Consider the following 13,440-nt stretch of genomic DNA (forward strand, 5'->3'; position numbering starts at 1 on the left):
GGGAGCGCAACGGCCGAGTTCTCCCAGCGCTCCGCGGATATCTCATCATGAAAGAGGTGAAGAGCGAGCGGGAGCGGGGGAGCCGGCGCAGGCACCGGGACGAGGACGTGGCGGCGGCGGCGGCGGTGGTGGTGGTGAAGCAAGAACGCCTCAGCCCGGAGGCCGCGCCTCCCGCTCACCGCCGCCCGGACTCCGGCGGCAGCGCGTCCCCGCCAGCCGGCGAGCCTGGCCGCCCTGGTCACCGCGGGAACCGAGCGCAAAGGCGTAGCCGGTAAGAGGGCAGCCGCCGGGGTGGGCAGCCAGCGTTAGACACACGCCTGGAATGCAGAGCGCAGCGGCTTGGACTTCACCCTGCGGCGGTGCTGGTGTTATTGTTTGTTTGTTACTAGCGTTGTCGCTGGGCGTTAAGGGCCTAATGGACAGGATCCCACCTCTTCATGTCTGTGTGCCCAGCACTTAGCGGCTGGCAAGGATCATTTTAAGTGGAAATGAAAGGTTTTCCCTGTCTGCCTGCAAATAGAGTGTGGGCGGTGTCTTTCTAATGATCGGCCCCAAAAGGTTTCCGCATGGAGCGCCTAGGGTTGTCTCTTGCTAGACGCGTTCATTTATTCATTCCACATAGTTTTACTGAATACCTGTTCTGTGCTGAGGACCGCCCTGGGTACTGAGGCTGAAAGGGTGGCCGGATAGCTCGGTTGGTTAGAGCCTCGTGTGGTTCCCGCTGGATCCCGGGTCAGGGCACAAACAAGAACCCACCAGTGAATTGTATAAGTAAGTGGAACAACAGATAGATGTCTCTCTCTTCCTCCCCTCACCCCCCTTACCTTTGTTCCCTCCCCTCCTCTTCCTCTCCCTCTCTCTGAAAAATAAAATATAGATGGACATTACCCTTTTGAATTGATGTCCTATGACCCTGAGACAAAATAACTAGCAAATAAAAAAAAAAGTATGTTAGTAACAAGTATTACGAGTAAGTTAAAACATTTAATGTGATAGAGATTGGAGGGAAGTGGGAGAAGGCCGCATTGAAAAGGTGCCATTTGAGCTGAGACCTGAATGATAAGACTAATCTGGCCTTGTAAGGACCCAGGCAGGGGAAACAATGTGTGCAAAGAACCTGTAATGGAATCAATTGTGATAATCTTATTTATTTTTATTGGTTGGTTTTAGAGAGGGAGGAAGGGAGAGAGAGAGAGAAACATCGATTTGTTATTCCGCTTATTTATGCATACAGTGGTTGATTCTTGTATGTGCCCTGGCTGGGATGGAATCTACAACCTTGGTGTATTTGGATGACACGCTAACCACCTGAGCTACCTGGCCAGGACAATTGTGATTGTTTTAGAAATAGAAAAAAATCCAGTGTGGTGATCAAGGGGAATGGTTGGAATGAGGGAGGAGACAGAGGGAGAGGACTTGCTGACGGATTGAATGTGACTGTGGGGGAGGGGTGTGGACGCTGTTGGTGAGGGGAAAAAAGGATCAAGGATGACTTCTAGGTTTTTGGCTTGAGCAGGGTGGATGGTGGTGACACTGACATGGCAAAGACTGAGAGAGGAAAAGTTTTGAGGGTTGAGAATCAAGAGTTATGTTATCTAAGTGTGAGAAGGTTTGGTAGGCAGTTATGTCTGTGGGTGTGGAATTCGGGGGAGACCGTGGGTAGGAAGGTGAAGCTCCTGACTCCTACAGTGAGAAAAGCAGAGACCTTCACAAATGTGATGTCTGCATGGTAGGTAAGTCTGATATTTGAAGGTAATTTACATGGGGGAGGGAAATGGAGATAAAATCCTGTGTGTACCATTCTCTTAACAGATCCCCAGCCAAAAAGAAAAAGTCCTCAGGGAGAAGAAGCAAGTCTCCTCGGAGTAACAGAAGCCGAAGTCCTCACCACTCAACAGTCAAAGTGAAGCAGGTAAGTGGATTGAGATGTTTTGGTGCAGGGTCTGAATCTAGAGCCTGTTGCCACCGTAGCTAAAGTCTTGTGCATGTATTCACCTGTATCGGCAATGGGATTTTCTCAAAACTGGGTGACTTTTGTTGTTGAATGAAAGCGTATCCACCTGCAGTTGTAAAACTAATATAGGCGTATACTCTTTGCCTTGTTTCTCGCAATGGTGACCTCTATATAGTCAAGACATAAAAATATGCCCTGACCGGGAATCAAATGGGATCTTCTGGTGCAGATCTTACATATTTCTTTCTTTCTTTTTTTTTTACATATTTCTTAAGTATATTCCTAGGTATTGAATAATTTTTGTTACTGTTGAAATGAGACTTTTTTAAAAAAATGTATTTTATTGGTTTTTTTACAGAGAGGAAGGGAGAGGGATAGAGAGCTAGAAACATCGATGAGAGAGAAACATCGATCAGCTGCCTCCTGCACACCCCCTACTTGGGGATGTGCCCACAACCAAGGTACATGCCCTTGACCGGAATCGAACCTGGGACCCTTCAGTCTGCAGGTCGATGCTCTACCCACTGAGCCAAACTGGTTAGGGCTGAAATGAGACATTTTTAAATTACTGTTGGCATACGAGAAAGCTAGCTTTTTCTTTACACATTTATCCTGTTTGTGACTAGTTAGCTCTCTTTGTTAGTTCTATTTTCTGTATATGATCCCTTTTAAGTTTGCCTGCAGATACTCTTGTTTCTAGGTCTCTGAACATGGGCTGGCACTGTTAGAGCTATAATTGGGCAACAGCATGGGATACACAGTCAGTGTGGCCTTGCATGGAAACATAACCACCACTGATAACCTTATTTCTGTGGGGCATTTTGCATTTAAAAAAAATATATATATTTTTTTATTTCAGAGAGGAAGGGAGAGTGGGAGATAGAAACATCAATTATGAGAATCATTGATCAGCTGGGGATTGAGTCTGCAGCCTGGGCATATGCCCTGACTGGGAATTGAACCATGACCTCCTAGTTCAGTGGTCGACAAACTGTGGCTCGCGAGCCACATGCGGCTCTTAATTGTTGTACTGTTGATATTTGGCTCTGTTGACTAATGAGTTTGCCGACCACTGTCCTAGTTCATAGGCCGAAGCTCAACCACAGAGGCAGGCTGGCTGGGCGGCATTTTGCTCTTGAATGCCAAAGTCCAAATCACAAATGACTTTTTGAATGTAGCTTGTTCATAGATTTTGGACTGCCTTGAATTTACTGAGTCTGCTCAAATTTCAGGAACGTGAGGATCATCCACCCCGGAGAGAACGGGAAGATCGGCAGCACCGGGAAGCATCAGGACAGGAACACAGGCGAGCTAGGAGTAGTGACCGAGGCAGGCACAGGGGCCACTCCCACCAGAGGAGAACCTCTAACGAGAGAGCTGGGAGTGGGCCGGCTCAGGGACGAGATCGAGACCTTCAGAACCTGCCCGCTCAGGAAGCAGAGCGGGAGTTTTATAATGCCCGAAGGCGGGAGCACCGCCAAAAGAATGAAGGCAGTACCAGTGGAAACGAGTCTCAGGAGTTGGTTCCTCCACCTGGTGGCAACAACAAGAACAAAGAGGTGCCCGTCAAGGAAAAGCCAAGCTTTGAACTTTCTGGGGCACTTCTTGAGGACACGAACACCTTCCGAGGTGTAGTCATTAAATACAGCGAGCCCCCCGAAGCACGTATCCCTAAAAAACGGTGGCGTCTCTACCCATTTAAAAATGATGAGGTGCTTCCAATCATGTACATTCATCGACAAAGCGCTTACCTCCTGGGGCGACACCGCCGTATTGCAGACATTCCAATCGATCATCCCTCTTGTTCAAAGCAGCACGCGGTCTTTCAGTATAGGTAAGTACATTTGCAGAAAGGAACTCAAGTGTGAGCAGAAGCTAGTGTCTCAGTTAGGATTACTAAGTTTTGTGTGCATGTATATGCAAAAGAATCCATACCTCTCAAATCTAATATTCCTCTTGAGTATTAATCTAATTACCCTTTAAATAATTACTTATATTTGTATAAGAGCATTGAACTTGGTGTTGGGAATCCTGCCACTGCCACTTGCCAGGTGTTTGACCTGGGACAAGCCACTCTCTGGGCCTCAGTTTCTACCTTCCTCACAGGGTTATTATGGAAATATAATTGAGAATGTGTTGGCTGTGTCTGTATCTTGACAGTTTGCATAGTATATCTGCTATTATTTGATCCTCCCATCAATCCTGTGAGGCGGATAGCATAGGTACTAATGTCCCCATCTGATAGGTGAGAAGATTAATGTTCAGCAAAGCCAAGTGACTTGCCTAGTAAGTGGTCCCCATAATAGAAATCTGGCTCAAATCTAGTGCCCTTAACTTTGAAGTCTAAATCTGCTTTATTCCCTTTGGGATGGGAGATAAAATATGTTGAAATATAGTTGAAAGAAATATTATATTAATTATAAACACAAAATTTTTTTGTAATTATGGCAAATTTATTGATATTTATTTATTTATTTTAAAATATATTTTATTGATTTTTTTACAGAGAGGAAGGGAGAGGGATAGAGAGTTAGACACACCGATGAGAGAGAAACATCGATCAGCTGCCTCATGCACACTCTCTACTGGGTATGAGCCTGCAACCAAGGTACATGCCCTTGACTGGAATCGAACCTGGGACCCTTGAGTCTGCAGGCTGATGCTCTATCCACTGAGCCAAACCCGTTAGGGCTATTGATTGATTTTAGAGAGAGGAAGGGAGAACGAGAGAAACATTGATTTGTTGTTCCATTTATTTATGCATTCATTGGTTAATTCTTATATATGTAACCTGATTGGGGATGGAACACATGACCTTCACATATCAGGACAATGCTCTAACCAACTAAGCTACCTGGCAGGGACTGCCTTTTAAGCTTTTGATCTACCATGAATTTCCTGTCCACCAAGTACTAGGTCTCACCTTTTTACTAAGTATTATTTAACTTGCTTCTAATTTCTAGATTTAAGGGCATATCTTCTCCTTGTTTCTTAGTTTGAACTTGAGCTGTATTGAAGCCAGGTATTTACCACATGTAGGCAGTGTTAACAAAAAGCTGGATGATCAGAGGCAAGATTTGGCCCACAGTTTTCTCTCTCTTGTTCTTTTTTTATATTGAACTTATTGGGGTGACATCCTACCTAATACAAGGGAAATATGCAAATAACCATCACTCCGCTACACCCACGATTGGGCCAGCGGCAGGCTGGGGGTGGGACTCGGGGTGGCCAATTGGGCTGACAGGATGAGCGTTCCTCCCGTAGGCCCCAACAGCCGGCACTGCGGGAGGACTGATGGAGCCAGCGGAAGGCGCCGGTGGCGGAACTCGGGGTGGCCGATTGCGTGGCTGCCAGCACCAGTTTTCCGCCAGCACCAGTTTTCCTCTGGCTACCCGCCGATCAGAACGCCTTTTAATCGGAGTTCCTCTCAGGGTGGCCGATCGCGCTGGCGGGAGGCGCTCCGATCGGCAGGTGGCCAGAGGAAAACTGCTGCTGTCGGAAAACGGGTGCCGGCAGCCAGGTGAAGGAAGGTCTATTGCACGAAACTTCGTGCAACGGGCTTCTAGTCCTATATAATAAAAGGCTAATATGCAAATCGACCCAATGGCAGAACGACCGGTCACTATGATGTGCACTCACCACCAGGGGGCAGACACTCAACTCAGGAGCTGCCCCCTGGTGGTCAGTGCACTCCCACAGGGAGAGCTCTGCTCATCCAGAAGCCGGGCTCATGGCTGGTGAGTGCAGCAGTGGGGAGCCGCCCTAAGTTGGCAGTCAGACATCCCCCGAGGGTTCCCAGACTGGGAGAGGGTGCAGGCCGGGCTGAAGGACACCCCCCACCCCCTCTTCCATGAATTTTCTGTGTTGGGCCTCTAGTTGGTTAATAAAATTAGAGGTTTCAGGTGTACAATTCTATAATACATCATCTATATAGTGTATTGTGTATTCACCACCATATGTCAAGTCTTCCATCATCATTATCCCTCCTATGTCCTCCTCTACCTACCCTCACCCCCCTTAGGTTTCTCTCTCTTACCTCTTCTAGGCTTGTGGAATACACCCGTGCTGATGGGACAGTTGGCCGCAGGGTGAAGCCCTACATCATTGACCTTGGCTCAGGCAATGGAACATTCTTGAATAACAAGCGCATTGAGCCACAGAGATACTACGAACTGAAGGAAAAAGATGTACTTAAATTTGGGTTCAGCAGCAGAGAGTATGTTCTGCTTCATGAGTCCTCTGACACCTCTGAAGTAGACAGGAAAGAAGACGAGGATGAGGAGGAGGAGGAAGAAGTATCTGACAGCTAGCAAACTAATAAACGACCCAAACTCTTGAGAGACCTTTCCTTTCTGAGAAGGCTTTGTGATTGACTCAAGAGCACCGGGGCGCTCTTTGTAATGCCTCTTATTGCCTTAAGTCTCTCCTCGGTTGCTGACCAGCTTATGTTATAATGTAAGAAAACTGACGTGTTTGAACTTTTTTCTGTGGCACATCACCCACTTGCCTGTGGGCATATGTTTTCAGAGCAGTCTCACCAACACATCGTGTTCTCGTAGAAGCATCGTGGCTTTAGTTGGTGCTTTCAGAACTGCTGCCTACGAAACTATAAACCCTTATCTAATGGGGAATTGTGGCTTGTTCTCTTTGTACAGTTACTTTATTTATAGGCTTTGTGGACTGGGTTTGTTTTTCGTTTTTTTTCCTGGGGCAAATCCCTTAACAGACTCTTTCTAAGCTTTGGTTATCACCAAAACAGCCTCCTGTATATACCAAAGCTTTGACCTGGTTGAGCTCTTGAGTCACAGAAGTTGATTTTGCACTTCTTTTTTGGGGGGTGGGAATTTACCACATGACCTCATTATTGACTGTTGGACTTAAACAGATGCTTTAAGGAGCCTGATTAAGCATTTGACTGTACAGGAAGATCATGACTACTGCCAGCGGGGGCCGATTTAATGTCACGAGAGGCTGAGATGCATCGAGGATCTGTTTCCTGTGAGAGAATTCTGATTTCTCCATGGAGCATGTACAGAACAATTTTGACCATCTTATTTGTTCTTCAACTTTGCATTTTTATTCAAATGTTAAATCTCTTTCTCTTTTGAGAAACACACTATTATTTATGTGGCAGGGTCCTTTCTTCTAACAACTTGTGTACATGTCTAAAGGAGGTTGTGTAGTTTACATGTTTCATCTTTTTAAAAACATCTAGAGAGGTTGTATTTACCTTCCCAAGGCTGGAAAGCATGGGAATTTCCTAATTTTCCACTAAAGGAATCTGTGTAAGTAGATAATTCATAACTACTTACATATATATAGTGTGAATATATATCTAATTGTGTGTGAAAGAGCTGCAATTGATTTTCATATGAGGATGTTTTGTGATGTAAATGTAATGCTACATTATAGGTAAAGTCTCCCTGCATTTGAAGAGCAGGTTTTCATTTATATGTATTTTTGGGATAAAAAAATAATAAAATTTGTAAATATAGCCCCATATCTTGGCAAGTGAGTATTGGTCCTGTTGAAGCGGCAGTGCTTTCTGTATTGGCAGTTAAGGGGTTTTCTTTCCCAGAATAGAGTTGGGTCAGGTTATACATAGTGGGCCTTGTACCAGTTTATCCCTGCCCTCACTAATTCACCCTCAGGTGGTGATGGGGGTGTGGGATGGAGAGAAAGGAGAGATCATATAACTCAATCATTGCTGCTGCTAACTATTCCTCTTGGGTTGAAACTTACGATACTATTAGATTGTCTTTATATTGTTTTTCCATTAAGGTCTCACCCATGTGTACTCGGGGGAGCAGCTGACTAATGTTTACTCAAAAGAAATGAAAAGATCCTCTTTGAAGAGTGAACACTTAAGGTTAGTAAGATGGAAGGTTAGATGAAGGGAAGCTATAAACATGTAAGAGCAATTACCATATCCCCACTGTGTTCTACATGGGCTTCATGTAATGGCTATTTTTCTAATTTTTATATGTGCCATAGATCACAAACTACATATGTGCATGTCTAAAAGGTGTGTTTTATTGTGATGGATTTTGGATTATTCTGTTGATCCAGACTGATGGTTTTGTCTTTCAGGGTTTTAGGCACTAATCTGGCATCTCACCTCAGGGCCTCCTGTTCAGTTTGTGCTACTCCTACTACTTCCTGGAGGCCTTGGGCTTTGCTTCAAATGCCATCCTGGTGGGCACTGTGATGACCATTTTTGCCTACATTTTCAATAAGAGGTCCCAATTGTGTAGTAAACTTTTGCTTCCTGGATTAAGAGATTCTTCATGCCAAATACCTAGAAAGGTGCTCTCCCTCTTTTTTTTTTTTTTTTTTTTTAAGAAAGAGGGTTAAAGGAAAGACATCCATCTCCAGAGGCAGATATCACCAGCAGGCTTCTCATTTGAAGTTGACATAATCCTAAAGCTTTCTTTTTTTAGTACATTTATTGCTTAGAAACTCATGTTCATCTAAGCTATTTGCAACTTCTTCATTCCCTATCTTTTCTCCACTCTGGTTGGCTTGTCTGTAAATCACTGTCAAAATCAAGTAATATGTAAAACAGCCCTTTGCTTCTGGGACCCTTCCCCAAAACCTCTGTGGTGGTTCTACATTTTTGCAGAGGTATGGGACAGGATCTTCAGATTTTCTCAAGCCTTTTCCTAGTCATCTTCTCGTTCCCTCATTCTAACATTGACCAAGGACAGCTCATTAAGTGCAGCTGGTAACTGTTTTTAAAAAATATATTTTTATTGATTTCAGAGAGGAAGGGAGAGGGAGAGAGAAAGAAACATCAATGATGAGAGAATTATTGATCAGCTGCCTCCTGCACGCCCCTTACTGAGGGTTGACCCACTGGGGATTGATCCCACAACCCAGGCATGTGCCCCGACTGGAAATCAAACCATGACCCCCTTGTTCATAGTTCGACATTCAACCACTGAGCCACCGGCCAGGCGTAGCTGGTAACTTTAAAATACTTTTATTGTATCCTGGTGATAAGTGAAAGCTAGCAATTCAGATAACTGAAACATTTTAAAAATTATGTTATTGTATTGAGTATATTAGTATACAACATGGCTTGGTTTCAAAAGGCTTAGAACTTATATATTTTGAGTTGATTATCATTCAATATGTTGCCCAAATGGTAATATTTTTTAACATCTTTCCCTTTGGGGAAATTTATGGATGTGAAGAAAGAAGATACGACGTTAATCAAAGGGTGACACACACAACATGCCAGCAGTGCCTACTTGTGAGCCCACAATGTTCCTGGACATGTGAGTTTATATGAACTGAAAGGGCTACTTGATTTAAATTAAAGCTTTGGAATTGAAAGCTTCATTCAATCTCTTGGGTGAAGTTTCCAGTGTATTTATTAAATGGTAAACAATTTTATGACAGTTGATTTGTTCACATGTACTCTAAAGTTTAAGTAATTCACTAAAGCAATAGTTGCATAAGCTTGCTATGCTAGCACTTGGTTTACAACTGTAAGTTACAAGCAGGGAGCAATAATATGGAGGCGGGCTGCACTGTGGGCAAGAGATGGCATTTAAGGTATGTCTTAGAGACTAAGTGGGTTTTGAACCAGTAGTGGAGGAGGGCATTGTTATACACCGAGCAGTCCAGGGGACAGCAGGACTGGAGTGAGGATGTGGAAAGGATCCTATAAAATTTAGCTGTTTAGCTGAGGACCCACAGCAAGTTGGTAGAGCTAGGAACCTCAGTCCAGGTTCAGTGGTCTTTCCTCTGGACCCTTGCTTTTCACCACCCTAGTAGAGCTTATTGGGGAGACCTAAGAGAAGTAGGCTGTCCTATTCATAGAGTGTTCAAGGAAATCACGGTGGGATTTTCAAGGGTAGAGAGTGGCTCAGGGCAAATCCTCACTCCACCAAGTCATAGCCAGGGCTGCTTGGAAATGATCATGTTGATTAATAAAAATAGATAAATATTCAATAATTGGGTGCCTAAAAGGGCTATGAACTGAGACCTCAATAATAAAACTGGCCAACATTTAGGAGCACTTTCTATGTATGAGCACAGTTCTAAGCATTTTACATGTACACTAACACATACTTTAATTCATTTCTTAATCCTGTGAGGCAGGCTTCTTTAATTGTTCCACTTTGCAGACTGGAAAACGGGAACAGAGAGGTTATGTTCACAGTGGTAGGTAGGATGGATTCAAACCTAGTCACTCTGGTTGCAGATGCCACATTCTTAGCTACTATGATATATTGACCTCCCCTCCCTTTTTTATTTAAGATAGAGTGGCCTGGCCAGTGTGGCTCAGTGGTTGAGCATTGACTTATGAACCAGGAGGTCAAGATTCGATTCCCGGTCAGGGCACATGACCAGGTTTCTGGCTCGATCCCCAGTAGGGGGTGTGCAGGAGGCAGCTGATCAATGATTCTCTCTCATCATTGATGTTTCTATCTCTCCCTCTCCCTCTCTGAAATCAATAAAAATATTTTAAAAAAAGAGAGAGAAACATTGATTGATTGCCTCCCAAAATTGAGCCTGCAACCGAGGTATGTGCCCTTGACCAGAATTGAGCCCGAGACCCTTAAGTCCCTGGACTGATGCTCTAATCACTGAGCCAAACCGACTAGGGCTATATTGCCGTTTATAGTTATGAGATGCATAAGGTCTGGCCCTCACAGAACAATATAACCAGGAGCTACGCACAGTGCTAGATAGAAGAAGCATTGGGAGTTACGGAAGCTCAGAAATAGTATTCAACGAAGCCTCAGTAGTCATGGAAGAGTGAGCAGTTACTCAAAAGAGGCCAGTGGGGATGAAAAAAGAAAGGAACACATTTCTAGGCGGAGAGACTAGCACTAGGAAATACCTGAGGTGGTAAATTAATGAGGCTTTGGAAGTACTTAAAGTTCAGTTAGGGAGAAAAGGGTGAGTGTGACTTCTGGATTCTGATAATGAGGGATTAAGTTATTTTTGAAACCACATTTGATTTAAAGGCAAACCATATTTATACTAGCAAATCAGACCTTATTCTAGGTTGCATGAGATAGAAGTCAAAACCCACATACAATGGGTAGTATAATAGATGTTTCCTATGAAAAGCTGGCATGCCAACGGGCTGTAATTTTCAGAATAAAAGAGTGGATCAGAAATAGAATCCTCCCAGGTATTTGTAGCCTGGGAGCTCAGGAAACATCAAGCCTTGAACTCCATTTAAGATGACGCTGTACTAGTAGTGCCTTCAGGTGTCTGTCAGAAATAGGTGAAATACTCTTTAGAGGGACTTTTTAATTCCCCTCCAGTTATTTCCAAATTTTCCCCCAAATGATACAATTTTCTTTTTTTAAAAAGCACACAATAAAAGACCCTGTAGTCTCAAAATCACCTGGACTCATTGTGAAATCTTTCCTGCACGAAGTCAAGAACACACACACTACCAGCTGGCCCTAAGCAGACCTGCACAGGGCCAGGTCCCCTTTCCAATAACATCGGAAGGGAGGAAGGGAGGGAGGGAAGGAAAAATGTCCTACCTAGATTCATGATAGTGAAGACAAAGTTAAGGAGACTGGACTTAATGTTAAAAGCTAACCCTTAGGTAGTGTTATTACAGTACTTGCCAAGCCTGGACAGACAAGTGATTTGCTCCTCACAGCAATTGTATTATTTATTACCTCCATTTTACAGATGAGGAAGTTGAGACAAGTGAAATTGGCTACTTGCCCAAGGTGGCACAGATATCAGTGGTAGAGGTAGGATTTTGAACAAGATACTTCTGGCTCTTTTGAAAAACTCTATATACATTTCTTAGTACTTGTCTCTATAAAGGACAATGGGAAGCCAGGGGCATGACACTACATTTGTTTCCCAAAATCAAATTATCCTGGCATCACTGTGGATCATGGACTAAATGCAGCTAAGTGTGGAAACAAGTCTGTTGGAATAATGTAGCTAACAATAGGGAGGTCCTCGATGAACGTGGGGGGTGGCCCACAGAAACAAATGGATTTGCGAGGTCTCCCGGAGGCCGGCCAGGGTACACGATTAAGGTGTGAAGGAGGGTGAGAATACGAAGGTTTCTGATTTGGGCTCCTGGGGGGACAGTGAGTCATCTCGGTGTTTGCGGTGCCGGTAAAGGTAAACCGTCCACCAGGGGCAGAATTGCCTGTACCAGGACCAGGGAGCCCCACCACCGGGTCCCCGGACAGGGCGCGCGCGGCTCCGGAAGCCGCGCGCGCAGGCGCAGTGCGGCGCGGGCGCCCCCTGGCGGCGGCGTGCAGGGACCGCCCCCAGCCCGGCGCCGCCGCCGCTGCCCGCCTCGGCCCAACATGGCGATGCACAACAAGGCAGCGCCACCGCAGATCCCGGACACCCGGCGGGAGCTGGCGGAGCTCGTGAAGCGGAAGCAGGAGCTGGCGGTGAGAGGCTATCACCGGGGGAGCCCGAGTGAGGACCCCGCGCCTGCCCCCGCCTCCAGGCGCCAGCCCCGCCGCGCCAGGCCGTTACTTCGCGGGCGCTGCGCGGCAGCCCGGAGCCGGCGGCCTGAGGCTGGGCTGCGCATTCGCGGCCCGCCGGCGCCGCGGCTTCCCGGCCGTGAGGGAGCGGGACCGGGGGCGGGGGCGCGGAGCCGGGGAGGGGCCGGGGGGCGTGGAGGGAGGGTGGCGCGGGGCGCCGTGGGCTTGTGTGTGGGAGCCCTGGAGAGGCTAGTGCCCGTGCGCTTTGGCGGGTGGTGAGGGCGGGCGTGTCGGCAGGCTGGAGCAGATTGGTTCGGGCTTGCTGGTGGGTTTGGCACGGCGGGGTAGGAGGCGGCTGTGGGAGGGGGACTCAGTCATCCCGTCTGGCCTTTGGAGGGTGGAGGGACGGGTGTCCGCTGGGAACTAGTAGACCCATTGAATGGGATTTCTGATGGGCAGGGATGCGACGTGTGTGGGAACGTCAGGAAGGTGACGGGCGAGGGGAGCGGACTCAGTCGGGGAATTAGGCATTGTGAGGTGCACCCAGGGTCCCATGCACCCTGGTGGCCAAGTCCTACCTGTCCCACCCCCGAGTCTTGGCGTGGGCACCCGTGAGGCCCGTTCACCTGAAGCTGTCCTTCCAGGTTTCCATAGCAACTGGCTGTCCAGTGCTGGCGGCCTCTCGGAGGGGAGGGGAGCGAGCTGGCTGGCGCTGGGAGGCTGCTCGCCCTTCCCTCCCGCCAGCAATACCTTGATGCATGGGAGTGGAGTCTGCAGGAGCCAGGCTTCCCGCAGTTGGGTTTCCATGAGCCCTCTGTGGTAGATCCAGAACTGTGCATGTGCATACATTTTTCATGGGACAGGCTCTGCTTCATTCTGTTCTCGCAGGGATCCAAGAGGACAATTCTAGACTGCCTTAATCTGCCTGCTCCTCCCCGTATCACCCGTCTCTCCACAAGGGTGGTTGAGTGTATTTCTGCTTGAGTTTGTAAATCTAATCGCAAGATTTCAGTTTGGTCAGACCCAATTTTGCATTTAAAAGGCATTACC

The 13,440-nt window shown here is 46.5% G+C and overlaps 2 protein-coding genes across 5 annotated transcripts in view; both read left to right on the top strand.

Annotated features, from left to right (window-relative positions):
- SNIP1 (Smad nuclear interacting protein 1) overlaps positions 1 to 13,440 on the top strand; it is a 13,524-nt gene continuing 84 nt past the window's right edge. The window contains exons 1-4 of the mRNA XM_079776877.1: positions 1 to 271; positions 1,813 to 1,912; positions 3,187 to 3,788; positions 6,000 to 7,823. Coding sequence (XP_079633003.1) covers positions 48 to 271; positions 1,813 to 1,912; positions 3,187 to 3,788; positions 6,000 to 6,264 — 1,191 coding nt within the window. The 5' untranslated portion in view covers positions 1 to 47 and the 3' untranslated portion in view covers positions 6,265 to 7,823. The remainder of the gene's footprint in view (positions 272 to 1,812; positions 1,913 to 3,186; positions 3,789 to 5,999; positions 7,824 to 13,440) is intronic.
- Positions 12,227 to 13,440, top strand: part of MEAF6 (MYST/Esa1 associated factor 6) — a 23,313-nt gene continuing 22,099 nt past the window's right edge. For all 4 annotated transcript variants that reach the window (XR_013813775.1, XM_079776879.1, XM_079776880.1 and 1 more), the window contains exon 1: positions 12,227 to 12,354. Coding sequence is in view for 3 of the 4 variants with exons in the window: in XM_079776879.1 (XP_079633005.1) it covers positions 12,265 to 12,354 (90 nt within the window). In the remaining variant the exon portion in view is untranslated. The remainder of the gene's footprint in view (positions 12,355 to 13,440) is intronic.

This window comes from Cnephaeus nilssonii (genome assembly GCF_951640355.1).
Source record: "Cnephaeus nilssonii genome assembly, chromosome: 7".
Classification (NCBI taxonomy): Eukaryota; Metazoa; Chordata; class Mammalia; order Chiroptera; family Vespertilionidae; genus Cnephaeus; species Cnephaeus nilssonii.